Source organism: Sander vitreus, chromosome 21 (genome assembly GCF_031162955.1).
Source record: "Sander vitreus isolate 19-12246 chromosome 21, sanVit1, whole genome shotgun sequence".
NCBI lineage: Eukaryota > Metazoa > Chordata > Actinopteri > Perciformes > Percidae > Sander > Sander vitreus.
In genome coordinates, this window is record NC_135875.1 from 15,396,862 (window position 1) to 15,410,643 (window position 13,782).

A 13,782-nucleotide genomic window follows, 5' to 3' on the forward strand; every position below is an offset into this window, starting at 1 on the left:
TAGCAGTTATCAATGGGACCTTATGATTTGTGTTTGTGCACAAACCCCATGTATACTATCTAAAACATTGTCACACACATTTTAAGTAAGCAGATGTTAAAGTTCAGGGTCAGCTAGAGAAGATTTCAACTGACAGGGATTGGGGTGTCCTGCTCAAAGACACTTCAGCAGGGTAGATGTGTGTCTGAAATCATCAGGTCTACCAATTGAAGAACTGTTTCATTAACTACTCAACAGTTGATATAGAATCACATTTAAACCAATATTAAATAGTTGGAGAACTCAAGTGGACAGATATTTATTGTTTTGAGAAAAATAGTAATTGTTAAATGGTTGCAATTGTAATGTTTTGGCGCCCCCATCTGACTTACTGAGGTATTTATTTTTCTTCCGATATGCAGTTGCTGTATTTTGCTCATCTAATCCAATGGATCCCAAACTTTGTGTTTTATCACTTAGCACACATTATAATCTATATATGTATGCAATATTTCACAACAAAAGAAAAAAACAAATTGGAAAATTTAGAAAAATCTAACATTTTTGTGTAACAATACTATGTCGTATTTTTCTTTAATCAACTTGGTAGGTAGCAAACCACTGATTTTATTGAATTAAAAACCATCTGCTCCTCAATCCAAGCTTCAGTGATCAAGGCAAATGCACCCTTGTGGCAGTCAAACAGCACCCAGAGGGCAACACAGAGACATTAGCAAAAATACATAACTTGCAATAGTAAATGCAAAAAGTCATAGTTAATGGAAATTATAAATGTTTTATTTATAAATGAGAGGTACTGAAAAATCACATTAAATGGCATGTGATAAACATTACTATACATGAAATGCATGATGACAATACACAGCACTGTAATGGGTGAAAACTCTCTGAATTGCTTTATAATTTGATCCATTACTAAGATTGTAAACACATAATACAGTAATAAGTAGGTCAGTGTTCAACTCCTCCAACCACTTAGCAACCCAGTCTTACAGGAACAGTGGGTGAGATAAACCACAAATACTGTAAATGTATCATATCAGCACAGTTGGACCCTAAATTACTCTTTTGTTTTCAGGATTTACTTGTCTCTTTTCTTTTCAGATGACCAATAACCTGAAAGAAAATAAGAGAGATAAAATGATTAATGTGGGTAATAGTATATTCCCATCATTAAAACAATATTTTAACTTTACAACGCTAAATCAGAGATGACACAATGCACAGCACAATCCCATTCTCAGTCATAATGTCTGTCAACATGGACCTCAAGCTGCACCTCCTCCTACACACCTGGGTCAGGAGGAGGACAGAAGAGCCCCTGTTCAGAGTTTAGCGGATTTAGAGGAGGCTATACCCAACAGCATTGAGACGTCGTTGGCTGATGTCAGCCACGCTCCGCCGTCCGCCACCAGGATGGCTCCAGTCACAAAGGAGGAGGCCGGGCTGGCCAAGAAAAGAGTGCAGTGGGCCATCTCGGTTTTGTTGCCTGCTCGCTGTAAAGGAATGGACTGGAATGCACCAGCAGCCTCCCCTCTGGGACCACCTGAGGCATTAAAAGAAAGAGAAAAAAACCATGCTCAGATACTTACACAGTCATACCGTACATCTGTGGTTCCCAATGTTTTTTTGGCTGAACCCCATAGCCCTGTCAGATGAGCACCATCCGCCATGTTCCAAATATGTCCTTAGGATTATATCTGTATCTTATTTAATCCTATTAATTATAGAAAAGTGGTAATTGTTACAATTCTTTTTTTCATACATTTGAATTGTCTATGTTTTCTCCGCTTTGGTCAAGTTTGCATTGAGTGGCAGTTAACTAACATATCTTTAGATTAAGACTTTACCCAGTCTGCGGAAGCCCTCTGTGCCAGAGACAGGACCTGGAGCCACAGTATTGACTCTCACCCCACTGGGCCCCCACTCCACAGCCAGGTGCTTGGTCATGGCATCTGGGGGGACAGGAGAGGCAACACTGAGTAATCTGATTCAAATTTTCATATCATTACATAGCAGCAAAACAGCTCTTACCATTTGCAGCCTTAGCGGAGCCAGCATGCACCTGGAGGGCCTGCCCCCTGTATCCAAGTGTTGCCGAGATGTTGACTATGTTGCCACCATGATCCTGCACACAAAAATGATGGGAGACTTAAAATCAGTTTGATGGGTTTATAATCAAATCTGCGCAGAGGCAGCAGTTTAAAGCCCATTTAGAGACAAGGTATTCAGTCATCTCTGATCTTTACTGTGCTCTTTTAGTGACCAAAGTGAATTGCAGGGAGTGAATCTTATTTTAAAAATGATTGATCAATAACCCAATTGTGTTCCTGTAGATATGGTATTATCGTTATTTCAATGCTATGATAACTTACTTATAGCTCCTTAACTTGGAATTGAGACATATTGTACCACACAGACAGAGAATGTACTGTACCTGGAACCACTTCTCATAAACCACCTTGCTGGTGTTGAATGTACCCATAGTGTCTATCTCCATTACTGTCTTGAAGGCGTTGAAGGAGAGTGAGGTAGCCGGGCAGAGGAAGTTTCCAGCAGCATCTGTCAACAACAGCAACCGTGACTTTAACCAAAGCCAATAAAGCTACGGATAAATGCATTATTTATGTGGTACATGTACTAAGGTGCAAAGTTAGAAAACAAAGATAGCTACAGCATCAGAAAATGTGACGATTAAACCAAAACCTTTCACACTGGACCTTTGTGTAAAGTACATTTGCATTTATTCACCCTACAGAAACCTAAAATGTATTTTGCACCTATGTTGGCAGGATGCATTGTGTAATGACGAAGAGTGTGTGGGAATGTGTGCAGCACAGCTCCAACCACAAAATCAATAATCATTATCACGAAAACATAAATGTAGTCTTGTTTCTAAGAGGTCCCATACTGTTAATGAGGATGTCTATGCGGCCCAACTCTTTCAGCGTCTCATCCACAGCAGCTGCGATGCTCTCAGGCTTCCTCACATCTAAACACAAAGGGAGGCAGCGTCGTCCTGACGCTGCAGACAGCTTTTTAGATGCCTAGTGAGACACACAATCAAATTACATGAGGCCAATACATTAACATTGACTTATGGTGTAAGATATATGATTTATGGTTGTGGAAATGATGTAAGAGGAATCACCTCTTTGAGCTTGTCCAAGTTCCTGCTCGCTATCACTGTGTCACAGCCATGCCTGAAAGAAAAGGTAAGAAAATAACACATTAACAATACTAGGAGCTAGGCCTGTCGCAATATGCAATAAATCAATTAATCGCATGATAAATAAAAATCAGCTCAATAATTTTTAAATGGAAATTATTGCGGCCGGAAAAAATTTCATTTTATTTATTGTTTTTGATTGTTTTGTTCATTTATTGTGGATATTTAAAATGTCTTCCAGTTCCAGTGTTAAATATTCTTTAGAAATAAAAGTTTATTGATCTTTGAAAAGGTGTACCTGCATTATTATGCCATTATCATTATATTAGATGAAAATGGTCTCAGAACGACAATATTATCATTTATCGCAATAATTTCTGAGACAAAACACAACAAAATTAGTTATCGTGACAGGGCTACTAGGAGCACATGCTGTATTGTGTTGATTAGAACATGAATACGTAATGCTTGCATAAATAGTGCTAAAAGAAAGACAGAATGATTAACTTATGACGAAACAGGTAGGATAGAGGGTGAGGGACAGGAGACAGTGAATGCAAGGTCAGAAATGTGATAAAAGGCCGCAGGCACACAACATGAGAGAGCAGCAACAGATGCAGTTACAAGGTGTCCCGCTGATTTTGATAAAAGATCAATTATTTCTGGCACATAAGTAAATTATTGAACTATTTCAACTTTGTCACACAAGCAAAATGATGAAAGTCTCACTGTCAGATAACACAACCAGAAGGTTTAAAGTACACCAATGTACTATCTCGCTCCCACATTTTACTGTTTTAGAGTAACGGTAATGACACAATGCTGACAGAGCATCGATTGTATGCATTTATTCTTATTCTACCTATACATGCACCAATGTCTGTGAATAAAAGGAGTGAAATTTGACTAAATATAGTCTGATATTTTTGCAAGATCTGGGCATGTTATGGAGAAACAAGCAGGTAATCCTCTCACCTCATTAAGATTTCAGCTATCCTGAATCCAATTCCAGATCCACCTCCTGTGATAAAAGCAACCTGATCTCTGAAAAATAAAGAGCAAACCCTCAAAGGTCACTTCATGAAGTTATTACAGTGACAAGCATGTCAACAACGTGTATTTACTGTGTGAATGCATTAAAGCAATAAGATCACACACCAGGCATTAAGAAATACATTTAAAAGCACTTGTTTGATGCCTACTTTAGTAAATCTGGACTGTAGATGTGTGTGTACGAAGTCAGGCAGTCATCTGTGCCAACATCTTCTGGCAGCAGCTCTCCTTTTCTTTGTGGCTCTGCCATACTGATAAATAATGCATGTTAATTAGATGCTAGCACACTGGCATTACCATGATCCCAATGTACTAAATGACTGGTCTATACATGCAGGTGTTGCACAAAATAACAGAAACACCTTACATTAAAATAGCCCTCTGCAACAGCTGGTGAAGCTAATAACATACGTTTTTGTCAGGATTGTCAGAACTTCAACCAAAGATCCTCTATACTAACTACAAAGGTAGTTTGTATTGTCTTTCAGTCATTGTTTGTAAAACTCCAATTTTTACTCTTACATTCTGAAGCATTACTGTGCATATGCTGTCATGATTTTCAATCCGTGCCACATTACAGAATTTCAAAATAAATCACAGTTACAGTGGCAGCAACTGTCCAGACGTCATGTAAAGAAGCACTAAGTGATGTCGCAATTTTATAGGTGAGTTGTCAAGACAGTTATTTTGCAGAGCTCATGATGGTAGAAAGTTGTTTCAGATATTTGCCTCACAACACTGACTCTCAGTGTAACTGACACTCTTTACAGGCCTACCATACTGTAGGGTGTTTCTGTTATCTTGTCTATCAATGTACATATTCTGAGTATTCTGCTTCCTACAGCTAGCTAGTAGTGTACCACAGACTGCCAGGACTGCGCAGTGAAGTTCAGTTGGCAAGTAACGTTAGCTGGCTGCTGTCGTATTAACGTTACCTTCTGAGAAAAACAAGCTACTGTAGTTTTGTAGCGCTAAGAGAAGAACCGTCCAACTCCTTTTTGGTGAAGCGCGACCTTCACACGAAGCACGTAACGTTAACTAACTCGGACGAGCCACCTTTACATTTATTCCTCACCCATTAGGTGTTTCTTTTCAGTAGGAACTTTTGTACATTGGACTTTTTCGTCGTTCTTTGACGATGCATTATGGGCAATGAAGTCCGGTCGGGGTGTGTTCAAGAGCACAAATATCTAACTGTCCAAACTTATTCTCATTTGTTTAATAGAGAAAATGTAATTAGAGGAAAGAATTTTCAAATCAGGCAGGATAATTCAGATAATAATAATACTGTGAGCACTAGATGTTAGAGGTCAGGATTGATTTGATTCATGCCAGAAAGGGAAACTATACACAGCATCATGTCCTAGGGACTGTAAGGTCTTTGACAATCTGGAGAGCAAAGGAGAACCCAGTGATTCTGTTGCTCATCTACATCATCTAGGATTGCACCAGCAAGGGTCTCCACTGGTAAACCAACCTTGAAATAAACGATCCAGGGTTTAGAGTTTCAGGGCCGATGCTGATCAGTGTGCATTAGTGCAGAAAGTGGCCCTTATTGATCTGTACTCTGGGATTTACTGTTGAAAAAAGCTCTATGCAATGGATCCCTCAATTACTTTTGGGATGGATATTCTTCTTTGTGCTCAGAGGTCTGAGAGGATCAGAAATGTAAGTGAGTGCTCTTGTAACTTGATTTGTTTATCAAGAGGCAAGAGTAAACAAGAGAAAAAGCAGAAGTGCACTTAAAAGTGAACATTAGAATAAATTGTAATTGGATTTTATACCAGGTTTTAACAAGTGGGTTAACTTCAAAATGACCTTCCGGTGTTCTGACCTTTTTTCATTATGTTTTATGTTTTGAATGTGTGTTTTTTTACTTTCTTACTATTAGCTTTCATTAATCTAGTATAATATAGTATGAAAATCATTCCAATTCATTATGAAAATAGATTTGCATTGTCCGCGGATACTCACAAGCCCCCGGCTGGCGCCGCTACGTTGGAGTTTAACCCGGTGGGCGAGAGGAGTCGCCTCCCTACGCCTGCGGGTTGTGGGGGGAAAACTCTGACTGTTGTTTGTGCATATGCACCAAACAAGAGTTCAGAGTATTCGGCCTTCTTGGAGACCTTGAGTGGAGTCCTGCATGGGGCTCCAGTTGGGGACTCCATAGTTCTGCTGGGGGGACTTCAACGCGCACGTGGGTAATGATGGAGACACATGGAGAGGCGTGATTGGGAGGAACGGCCTCCCTGATCTAAACCAGAGTGGTTGTTTGTTGTTGGACTTCTGTGCTAGTCATGGATTGTCTATAACTTGAACACCATGTTCGAACATAGGGATGCTCATAAGTGTACTTGGTACCCAGAGCACCCTAGGCCAAAGGTCAATGATCGATTTTATAATCGTTTCATCTGATCTGAGGCCATATGTTTTGGACACTCGGGTGAAGAGAGGGGCGGAGCTGTCAACCGATCACCATCTGGTGGTGAGTTGGGTCAGGGGTGGGGGGAAGACTCTGGACAGACCTGGTAAGCCCAAACGGGTAGTGCGGGGTAAATTGGGAACGTCTGGAGGAGGCCCCTGTCCGACAGACTTTCAACTCACACCTCCGGCGGACTTTCGTGCATCCCTGTGGAGGCTGGGGGCATTGAACCCGAGTGGACAATGTTCAAAGTTTCCATTGCTGAAGCTGCGGTGAGGAGCTGTGGTCTTAGGGTCTTAGGTGCCTCAAGGGGCGGTAACCCACGAACACCGTGGTGGACACCGGTGGTCAGGGAAGCCGTCCGACTGAAGAAGAGTCTTTCCGGGATATGTTATCCCAGATGACTCCGGAGGCAGTTGCAAGGTACCCGAAGGGCCCGAAGGGCTGCAGCCTCTGCCGTGAAAGAGGCAAAGCAGCGTGTGTGGGAGAAGTTCGGAGAAGACATGGAGAAGGACTTTCGGTCGGCACCAAGGTGCTTCTGGAAAACCGTTCGCCACCTCAGGAGGGGGAGCGGGGGAACCATCCAAGCTGTGTACAGTAAGGATGGGGCTGTTGACCTCAACTGAGGAGGTAATAGGGGCGGTGGAAGGAGCACTTTGAGGAACTCCTAAATCCGACTAATCGCCCTCTATGGTAGAGGCAGAGCTGGAGGATGAGGGGGATTGGCATCAATTTCCCTGGTGGAGGTTGCTGAGGTAGTTAAACAACTCCACAGTGGCAAAGCCCCAGGAATTGATGAGATCCGTCCAGAAATGCTTAAAGCTCTGGGTGTGGAGGGGTTGTCTTGGTTGACACGCCTCTTCAACATTGCGTGGAAGTCTGGGGACGAGTGCCTAAGGAGTGGCAGACCGGGGTGGTGGTTCCCCTTTTTAAAAAGGGGGGACCAGAGGGTGTGTGCCAATTACAGGGTATCACACTTCTCAGCCTCCCCGGTAAAGTCTACTCGAAGGTGCTGGAAAGGAGGGGTTCGGTCGATGAGTCGAATCTCAGGTTGAAGAGGAACAATGCGGATTCCGTCCTGGTCGTGGAACAACGGACCAGATCTTTACTCTTGCAAGGATCCTGGAGGGAGCCTGGGAGTATGCCCAACCAGTCTACATGTGTTTTGTGGATCTGGAGAAGGCGTATGACCGGGTGCCCGGGAGATACTGTGGGAGGTGCTGCGGGAGTACGGGGTGAGGGGTCCCTTCTCAGGGCCATCCAATCTCTGTACGACCAAAGCGAAGCTGTGTCCGGGTTCTCGGCAGTAAGTCGGACTCGTTTCAGGTGAGAGTTGGCCTCCGCCAGGGCTAAAGCTTTGTCACCAATCCTGTTTGTAGTATTTATGGACAGGATATCGAGGCGTAGTCGGGGTGGAGAGGGGTTACAGTTCGGTGGGCTGGGGATCTCATCGCTGCTTTTTGCAGATGATGTGGTCCTGATGGCATCATCGGCCTGTGACCTTCAGCACTCACTGGATCGGTTCGCAGCCGAGTGTGAAGCGGCTGGGATGAGGATCAGCACCTCTAAATCGGAGGCCATGGTTCTCAGCAGGAAACCGATGGAGTGCCTTCTCCAGGTAGGGAATGAGTCCTTACCCCAAGTGAAGGAGTTCAAGTACCTTGGGGTCTTGTTCGCGAGTGAGGGGACAATGGAGCGGGAGATTGGTCGGAGAATCGGCACAGCAGGTGCGGTATTACATTCAATTTATCGCACCGTTGTGACGAAAAGAGAGCTGAGCCAGAAGGCAAAGCTCTCGATCTACCGGTCAGTTTTTGTTCCTACCCTCACCTTTTTATTAATTTCATTGTAATGTATAGGCAGTTGTAAGTTCTGACTGATTGCATTGCAATCTAATGAAATCTGAATCACTGAATTATCATGCAATATTAACACAAATCAGATTGTTGTTAACAAAGCAGATCATGCTTTCAGAACGGATTAACAAAGTCAAACAATTTCCAAGTGTCTGCAAACAGACTTTCCTACCTGGTTTAAATATACTAAATCAAAAGCTTCCAACATAAAGAAAAAGATTCACAAATCTAAAAACACAACTGCACACCTAGATAAATGGTCAGCAGTAATGTACACGTGATCTGTACAAACAAATAAAAAATTAAATAAAAGAGTAAACTACTAGTCTGTATTTTGATGCTAGCAGCCAGATGGCACTGTCAGCATTTTCTGCTTGAATCCACAACAATAAAACCCATTTCCAGTACTCTCAATGTGAACTTACAGTAAATATGGATAAGAATTCCAGCTTTTGTAACTACTGTACAGAGAGAGAAAAAACAGTCCATTGTCAAAGGCTGCTTGTTAAACATGTTTTAAAGAAAATGTCCTGATGCAGGAACATAAAGGCATGTACAAAAGACTGCCTTAATACAGACAACAAGACTCACAGACTCAGACAGTTAATTGTTCCAATGAGAGTGGCACAGCTCAAGTCATAAAAGGTCCATTATCCCCTGCTGGGGCAGAGCAGGCACTAACAGCTGGTCCTGGGCTCTGTCAGTGTCTCAGCACTGGGACTGTCTGTGCAGCTTTGCTCTGGACTTCTGTTGTTGGGTTTGACTTGCCGGATTGGCCTTCTTCCTCCAGACCCACCAGCCTGCTGCTGACCTCCCACAGCCTGCGAGCTGCCTCCTCATCCAGGGCCAGTGGCGCCGGTTCCTTTTCTGTCATCACATCATAGTACCTTCCCGTCACCCCCTCCATCTCCTCGGACACTGCCAGGTAGACGCTTGGCTGGGCCCCCAGCTCTGGGCTCTTCACCAACAGGGAGAAAAATGGACCTGTAGGGGGGGTGGACACCACAGGTTGTTTGCTGGTTTAATCTCAGCAGGCATACCATGTTTTAACTATCTTTCAGATCCTATCAGAATACTTTATTAAATGAATTGGCCGATGTCAAGTACTAACTGGATTCATGTTGTTGCACCAATTACATTTGTTCATATCTGAATCTGGCACACGTTGCATTGTGGATTTTTATTATCTTCTTCATTGAGCTCAATAACAAATGCAGTTCTCCCCACGGTGGAGGATTTTTATTACCTCTGAGAGCATGTAATTAAAAAAAATACTCATTGCGGAAGAAAATAATAAAAAAACAAACATGTACATTCACTGACAGCCAGAATGAGTAATGAGAAGGTGTATCAGCGACAACATTGGTAGCATAGTACTTTGATTTCATAATTCACAGGTTTTACTTGACCTGTAATATAATTTTTCTATCGTTGGTTGGGGTGATGATGAAGAACATCGTAGCTGTGGAGGGAAAACCTTGTAACAGTGACTTGGGAGAGTTTAGTGTAGTATTATTAAGTATTACATGCTCTTGAACTAGTTGCAAAAAAAAACTAAAATCTTTGAATTTATGAAGCAAACCCTCAAACTTTGAGGTACTTGTACTTTACCGAAATGTTTTCATTTAATGCCACTTTATACTTAAACTACAGTTCAGAGGGAAATATTGTACTTTTTACTCCACTACATTTTTGACAGCTACATCAAATTTACACATTAAGATTTAACATACAAAGCTGTATTGTTATAGACGAAACTACAGTAACAACAGTATATAAAATAGTTAAAAACCTCAACCAACTACAACAGTAAAATGCTTCTTACTCATGCATCGTGAATATAAAATATATAATTTTCACAGGGGTCATTTTTTCTCCATTAAGTACTTTTACTTTTGATACTTATGTTATGTAAGCACCATTTTCAAAGTGGCTAATGTAGTATTTCCGCATCTTCTTTATTTAGAACCACAGCAATCATCATACATGCAATAAAGGACTTAAATCATTTTATGGAAAATAAAATGGACTATTAATGCAAATCTCTGTTTCCTGGTGGTTTGTGGCTCCAGTTAGAACCCTATATCCATAACAGTGGTATTGTGACTTTTACTCAAGTAAAGGATGGGAATACTTCCTCTGCCTAAAAACCAAAAAGATACACTTAAATCAAAAAGCATAGTCGGAAAGCTAAAGTGAATGTTCTTCAGTTGTAATTATGTTTGGTTCAGTTCTGTTTTCAGAGTTTAAAAGTTAATTTTGTGGCTAGGAAACTTTTCATAACAGAAATGCGGTCAGTTTATGTTTATTTATACAGACCAAGTAGATAAGAACAGAAAATTCACTAAGCTAATTGTTGCATATGCATTAGGTAAGGTTTTTTTTAATTTATTTCTCTAAATTCAGAAGCCAATAAGGAAGCAGGATACTCACTGAGCACAGAGCTGGAGAACTGTGATTGGTGCAGACCAGTGTGCCTCCCCAGCTCCGTGGCAACAACGCCTGGGTGCACAGCGTTCACCGTGATTCCTGTGCCTGTTACACACACGGCATTGTTTAAAAATACATATCCAATGGCCAATTACAAACAAGAACATAGGCCGTACTCCCTCCCACACATGCCCACATATGCAACAGCCAGTAGACTTGCCTTGTAATCGCTTGGCGAGCTCTCTGGTGAACAGAACATTGGCAAGCTTGCTCTGACAGTACGCCTGCTTGGTATCAAACTTCTTTTTCTCCCAGTTCAAGTCCTCAAAGTCAATCTTTCCAACGATGTGGGCAAGTGAGGCCAGGTTGATCACTCTGCTGGGGGCGGACTCTTTCAACTTATCCAGCAGAAGATTTGTCAACAAGAAATGGCCTGGATGAAGACATAAACTATCAGAATCAGGTAGTGAATTCTTTAGAAATGTAAAGATAATTTAGTAAACAGACACCACTGTCGGTCTTAATTTAAGTACCTAAGTGGTTAACTCCAAACTGCATGTCGAAGCCGTCTTCCGTCTTCCCTGCTGGACATCTCATGACCCCTGCATTGTTTATGAGTACATCCACACGCTCCTCCTCTACAAGACAATAAATATAAGATTCAATACTGAGTATTTCTATAACTGAACACATAACTGGAGAAGTGAGTGAGAATTAAGTGTTTCCTTACCTTGTTTGATTCTCTCTGCAAACTCTCGGATGGACTTCACAGAGGCCAGGTCGAGTTGACACGCGTAAACGTGAGGATTCAGGGTCTTCCCTCTTATTTCCTTTGCAGCTGTCTCACACTTCTCCATGTCCCGACATCCCATAATGATCCGACCCCCTGATGATGCCGTAATGGGAAAAAGAGTGTGTCATTGAGAGCAAAAATAACAGCTGAAGATTTTATATATTGTGTCTTTTTGCACCAAATCAGAGTCATAGTTTCTCCAAACCTCTCTTGGCCAGTTCCCGGGCAGTCTCTTTCCCAATGCCTGTGTTTGCTCCTGTTATAACCACAGTCTTCCCCTTGATGGTAGCCTTACTGGGACAAGGGCCTCCGGTTACATGGTTCCTATGAGAAGAATTAAAGTTCAGTGCCATCTTATTTAAGCATGCCTTCTATTTCAGCATCGAAACGACTAGGCAAAACATTTCTCAGATCGGTCTCTCTTGCTTGGCTCCGAATGGACCTGAACTCGACTTTTTGATTTTGTGGACCTTGTGCCACAAACAATTGTAGGTTATCATACCTTTATACCTCTGGGTGAATACTCGATTCTGATTGGCTGCAGAGTGTCCATTAATTCCTGACAAAGGACACCTACTAAGTAGTTCCATTAAACTTTTCTGTTCACCGTTCTAAATGAATGCGCTGGCTACATAGTATCAGCCTGTATCTAAAATGAGTAACCATAGTAACAGGGACGCGCGTCCGACAGTCCTGGCCTCCCCGTCGTCTATTAATTCATGATAATGGACACCTCATTGGGCATTATCCCTTACGTGCACATAATTTAACAGCCCTCAAACCTAAATTCATGAATCAGCCAAATTAATTTATTCAGGAAGATGTTTAGCTGCACGTTAGAGAGCTCCTGTTATAAGTCTACATTAGGCCTACTGTTTATCCTAAAGTAACTTCTTAATAAGGCTAAATTACCAAGTGGGCAAAGCAGGCAACTGGAACACGGCCCCAGAACTCTATGGGCCCCAAAAAGACTCCGGACTTACTGTGTGTAAACTGGTTTGTGTACTTATTTAATAAAAATGTTATTTAATTTGTTTGGGAATATGCGGCACTAAATCACAATACGAACTGATTAGTTAGGTCGTAACTATGTTTGTATGATGTCACCATATATACTTACTTAATAACTTGACATAATTAGGATCCCTTTAATCCAGCACAACAAGAGCAAGGTTTTGAACACCTAAACATCACATTTGGGCGTTCAACATTGTCCAACATTTAGTCTGAACTTAACGCTAACAGCGTAGCAGCAGCAGCAGCAGCAGCAAAGGTGACACATGGTGTAAAATATAGTTGATACAGTGACCGTACGTCATATTATTACTCACTTCAGTAAAACAGCAGCTCCAAACACTGTTCCAAAAACAGAAACTGGTAATATATATTTGCTCATGACTTGCGAATAATGCTGACCGGAAAATATACCATCAATAATGGTTTTAATAACTGTTTCTCCAGCTCATTTGACAACACTACTGACAGTACCACAAGGTTACGCGCGCATGTTTTTAGCGTCATCTACTGCTACTAATACATCCATGCTACTAACCAACCGCGAGGAGCAAAAACCCCAGTAGCATTGTGGGAAATGTAGTCCCAATTTAAACGTACACCAAAACAAGCAATAAATGACTTTTTGCAACATTGTTGCGTGGGAATTGTAAACAATAAAAACGTTTAAAAGAAGTAGGATACTGTAAGAAGAGTGTTTTTTTATATCTAGAGAACGGACTCTTTAGAAAACATCCTTACAATTAATTTGGTTGGTTGCTTTTACTTCTGAGATATATATGTAGGCCTTTATATATACATAAATACACATGTTTGTATGTGTTATTTTTATGATTAAAAAAAACTTAGAGGCAACCTGATGAAAAAATGTAACTATAATCTTAACCAAGTTAATCTTTAAGTGATCACGTATTGGAAATAAAAATGCCATGAGAACAAAATCAGGGTTGGTTTGGTGGGGCGGTTATAGGAGGATTTCGAGTCAGCAGAGAACGAGAGGACTATATATATATATATATGACTGAGTGGGAGAGGGTGATGTGAC

The 13,782-nt window shown here is 41.5% G+C and overlaps 2 protein-coding genes across 4 annotated transcripts; both read right to left on the reverse strand.

Moving 5' to 3' along the window:
* Positions 1-755: 755 nt before the first annotated feature.
* Positions 756-5,358, reverse strand: decr2 (2,4-dienoyl CoA reductase 2, peroxisomal). Of its 2 annotated transcripts, none has more exons than XM_078279828.1 (10): positions 5,158-5,358; positions 4,372-4,473; positions 4,145-4,213; positions 3,152-3,203; positions 2,912-3,047; positions 2,438-2,562; positions 2,035-2,128; positions 1,851-1,955; positions 1,358-1,546; positions 756-1,116 (listed from the first exon to the last, which is right to left on the reverse strand). In XM_078279828.1, the coding sequence occupies exons 2-10, from the start codon at positions 4,470-4,472 to the stop codon at positions 1,082-1,084; spliced, it is 906 nt and encodes a 301-aa protein (XP_078135954.1). In that variant the 5' UTR covers position 4,473; positions 5,158-5,358; the 3' UTR covers positions 756-1,081. The 2 variants fall into 2 exon arrangements, with proteins under 2 accessions (XP_078135954.1, XP_078135955.1); XM_078279829.1 differs by having other exon boundaries at positions 1,294-1,546.
* Positions 5,359-8,999: 3,641 nt separating this feature from the next.
* Positions 9,000-13,237, reverse strand: LOC144536532 (retinol dehydrogenase 13-like). Of its 2 annotated transcripts, none has more exons than XM_078279724.1 (7): positions 13,055-13,237; positions 11,929-12,047; positions 11,661-11,816; positions 11,464-11,568; positions 11,151-11,363; positions 10,934-11,035; positions 9,000-9,484 (listed from the first exon to the last, which is right to left on the reverse strand). In XM_078279724.1, the coding sequence occupies exons 1-7, from the start codon at positions 13,117-13,119 to the stop codon at positions 9,201-9,203; spliced, it is 1,044 nt and encodes a 347-aa protein (XP_078135850.1). In that variant the 5' UTR covers positions 13,120-13,237; the 3' UTR covers positions 9,000-9,200. The 2 variants fall into 2 exon arrangements, with proteins under 2 accessions (XP_078135850.1, XP_078135851.1); XM_078279725.1 differs by lacking the exon at positions 13,055-13,237 and adding an exon at positions 12,844-12,961.
* Between the last annotated feature and the right edge of the window lie 545 nt (positions 13,238-13,782).

What these genes read in the sequence shown, in the direction of transcription:
- decr2 (XM_078279828.1), bottom strand. Translation starts at nt 4,472, where the DNA reads ATGGCAGAGCCACAAAGAAAAGGAGAGCTGCTGCCAGAAGATGTTGGC. An exon ending in TACAGTCCAGATTTACTAAA is followed by an intron (nt 4,214 to 4,371) that starts GTAGGCATCAAA and finishes TTTATTTTTCAG; the next exon opens with AGATCAGGTTGCTTTTATCA. An exon ending in CTCCGCTAAGGCTGCAAATG is followed by an intron (nt 1,956 to 2,034) that starts GTAAGAGCTGTT and finishes CTGTCCCCCCAG; the next exon opens with ATGCCATGACCAAGCACCTG.
- LOC144536532 (XM_078279724.1), bottom strand. Translation starts at nt 13,119, where the DNA reads ATGAGCAAATATATATTACCAGTTTCTGTTTTTGGAACAGTGTTTGGA. An exon ending in GGAGCTGCTGTTTTACTGAA is followed by an intron (nt 12,048 to 13,054) that starts GTGAGTAATAAT and finishes TTCTTCTCATAG; the next exon opens with GAACCATGTAACCGGAGGCC. An exon ending in GCTCGCCAAGCGATTACAAG is followed by an intron (nt 11,036 to 11,150) that starts GCAAGTCTACTG and finishes TGTGTGTAACAG; the next exon opens with GCACAGGAATCACGGTGAAC.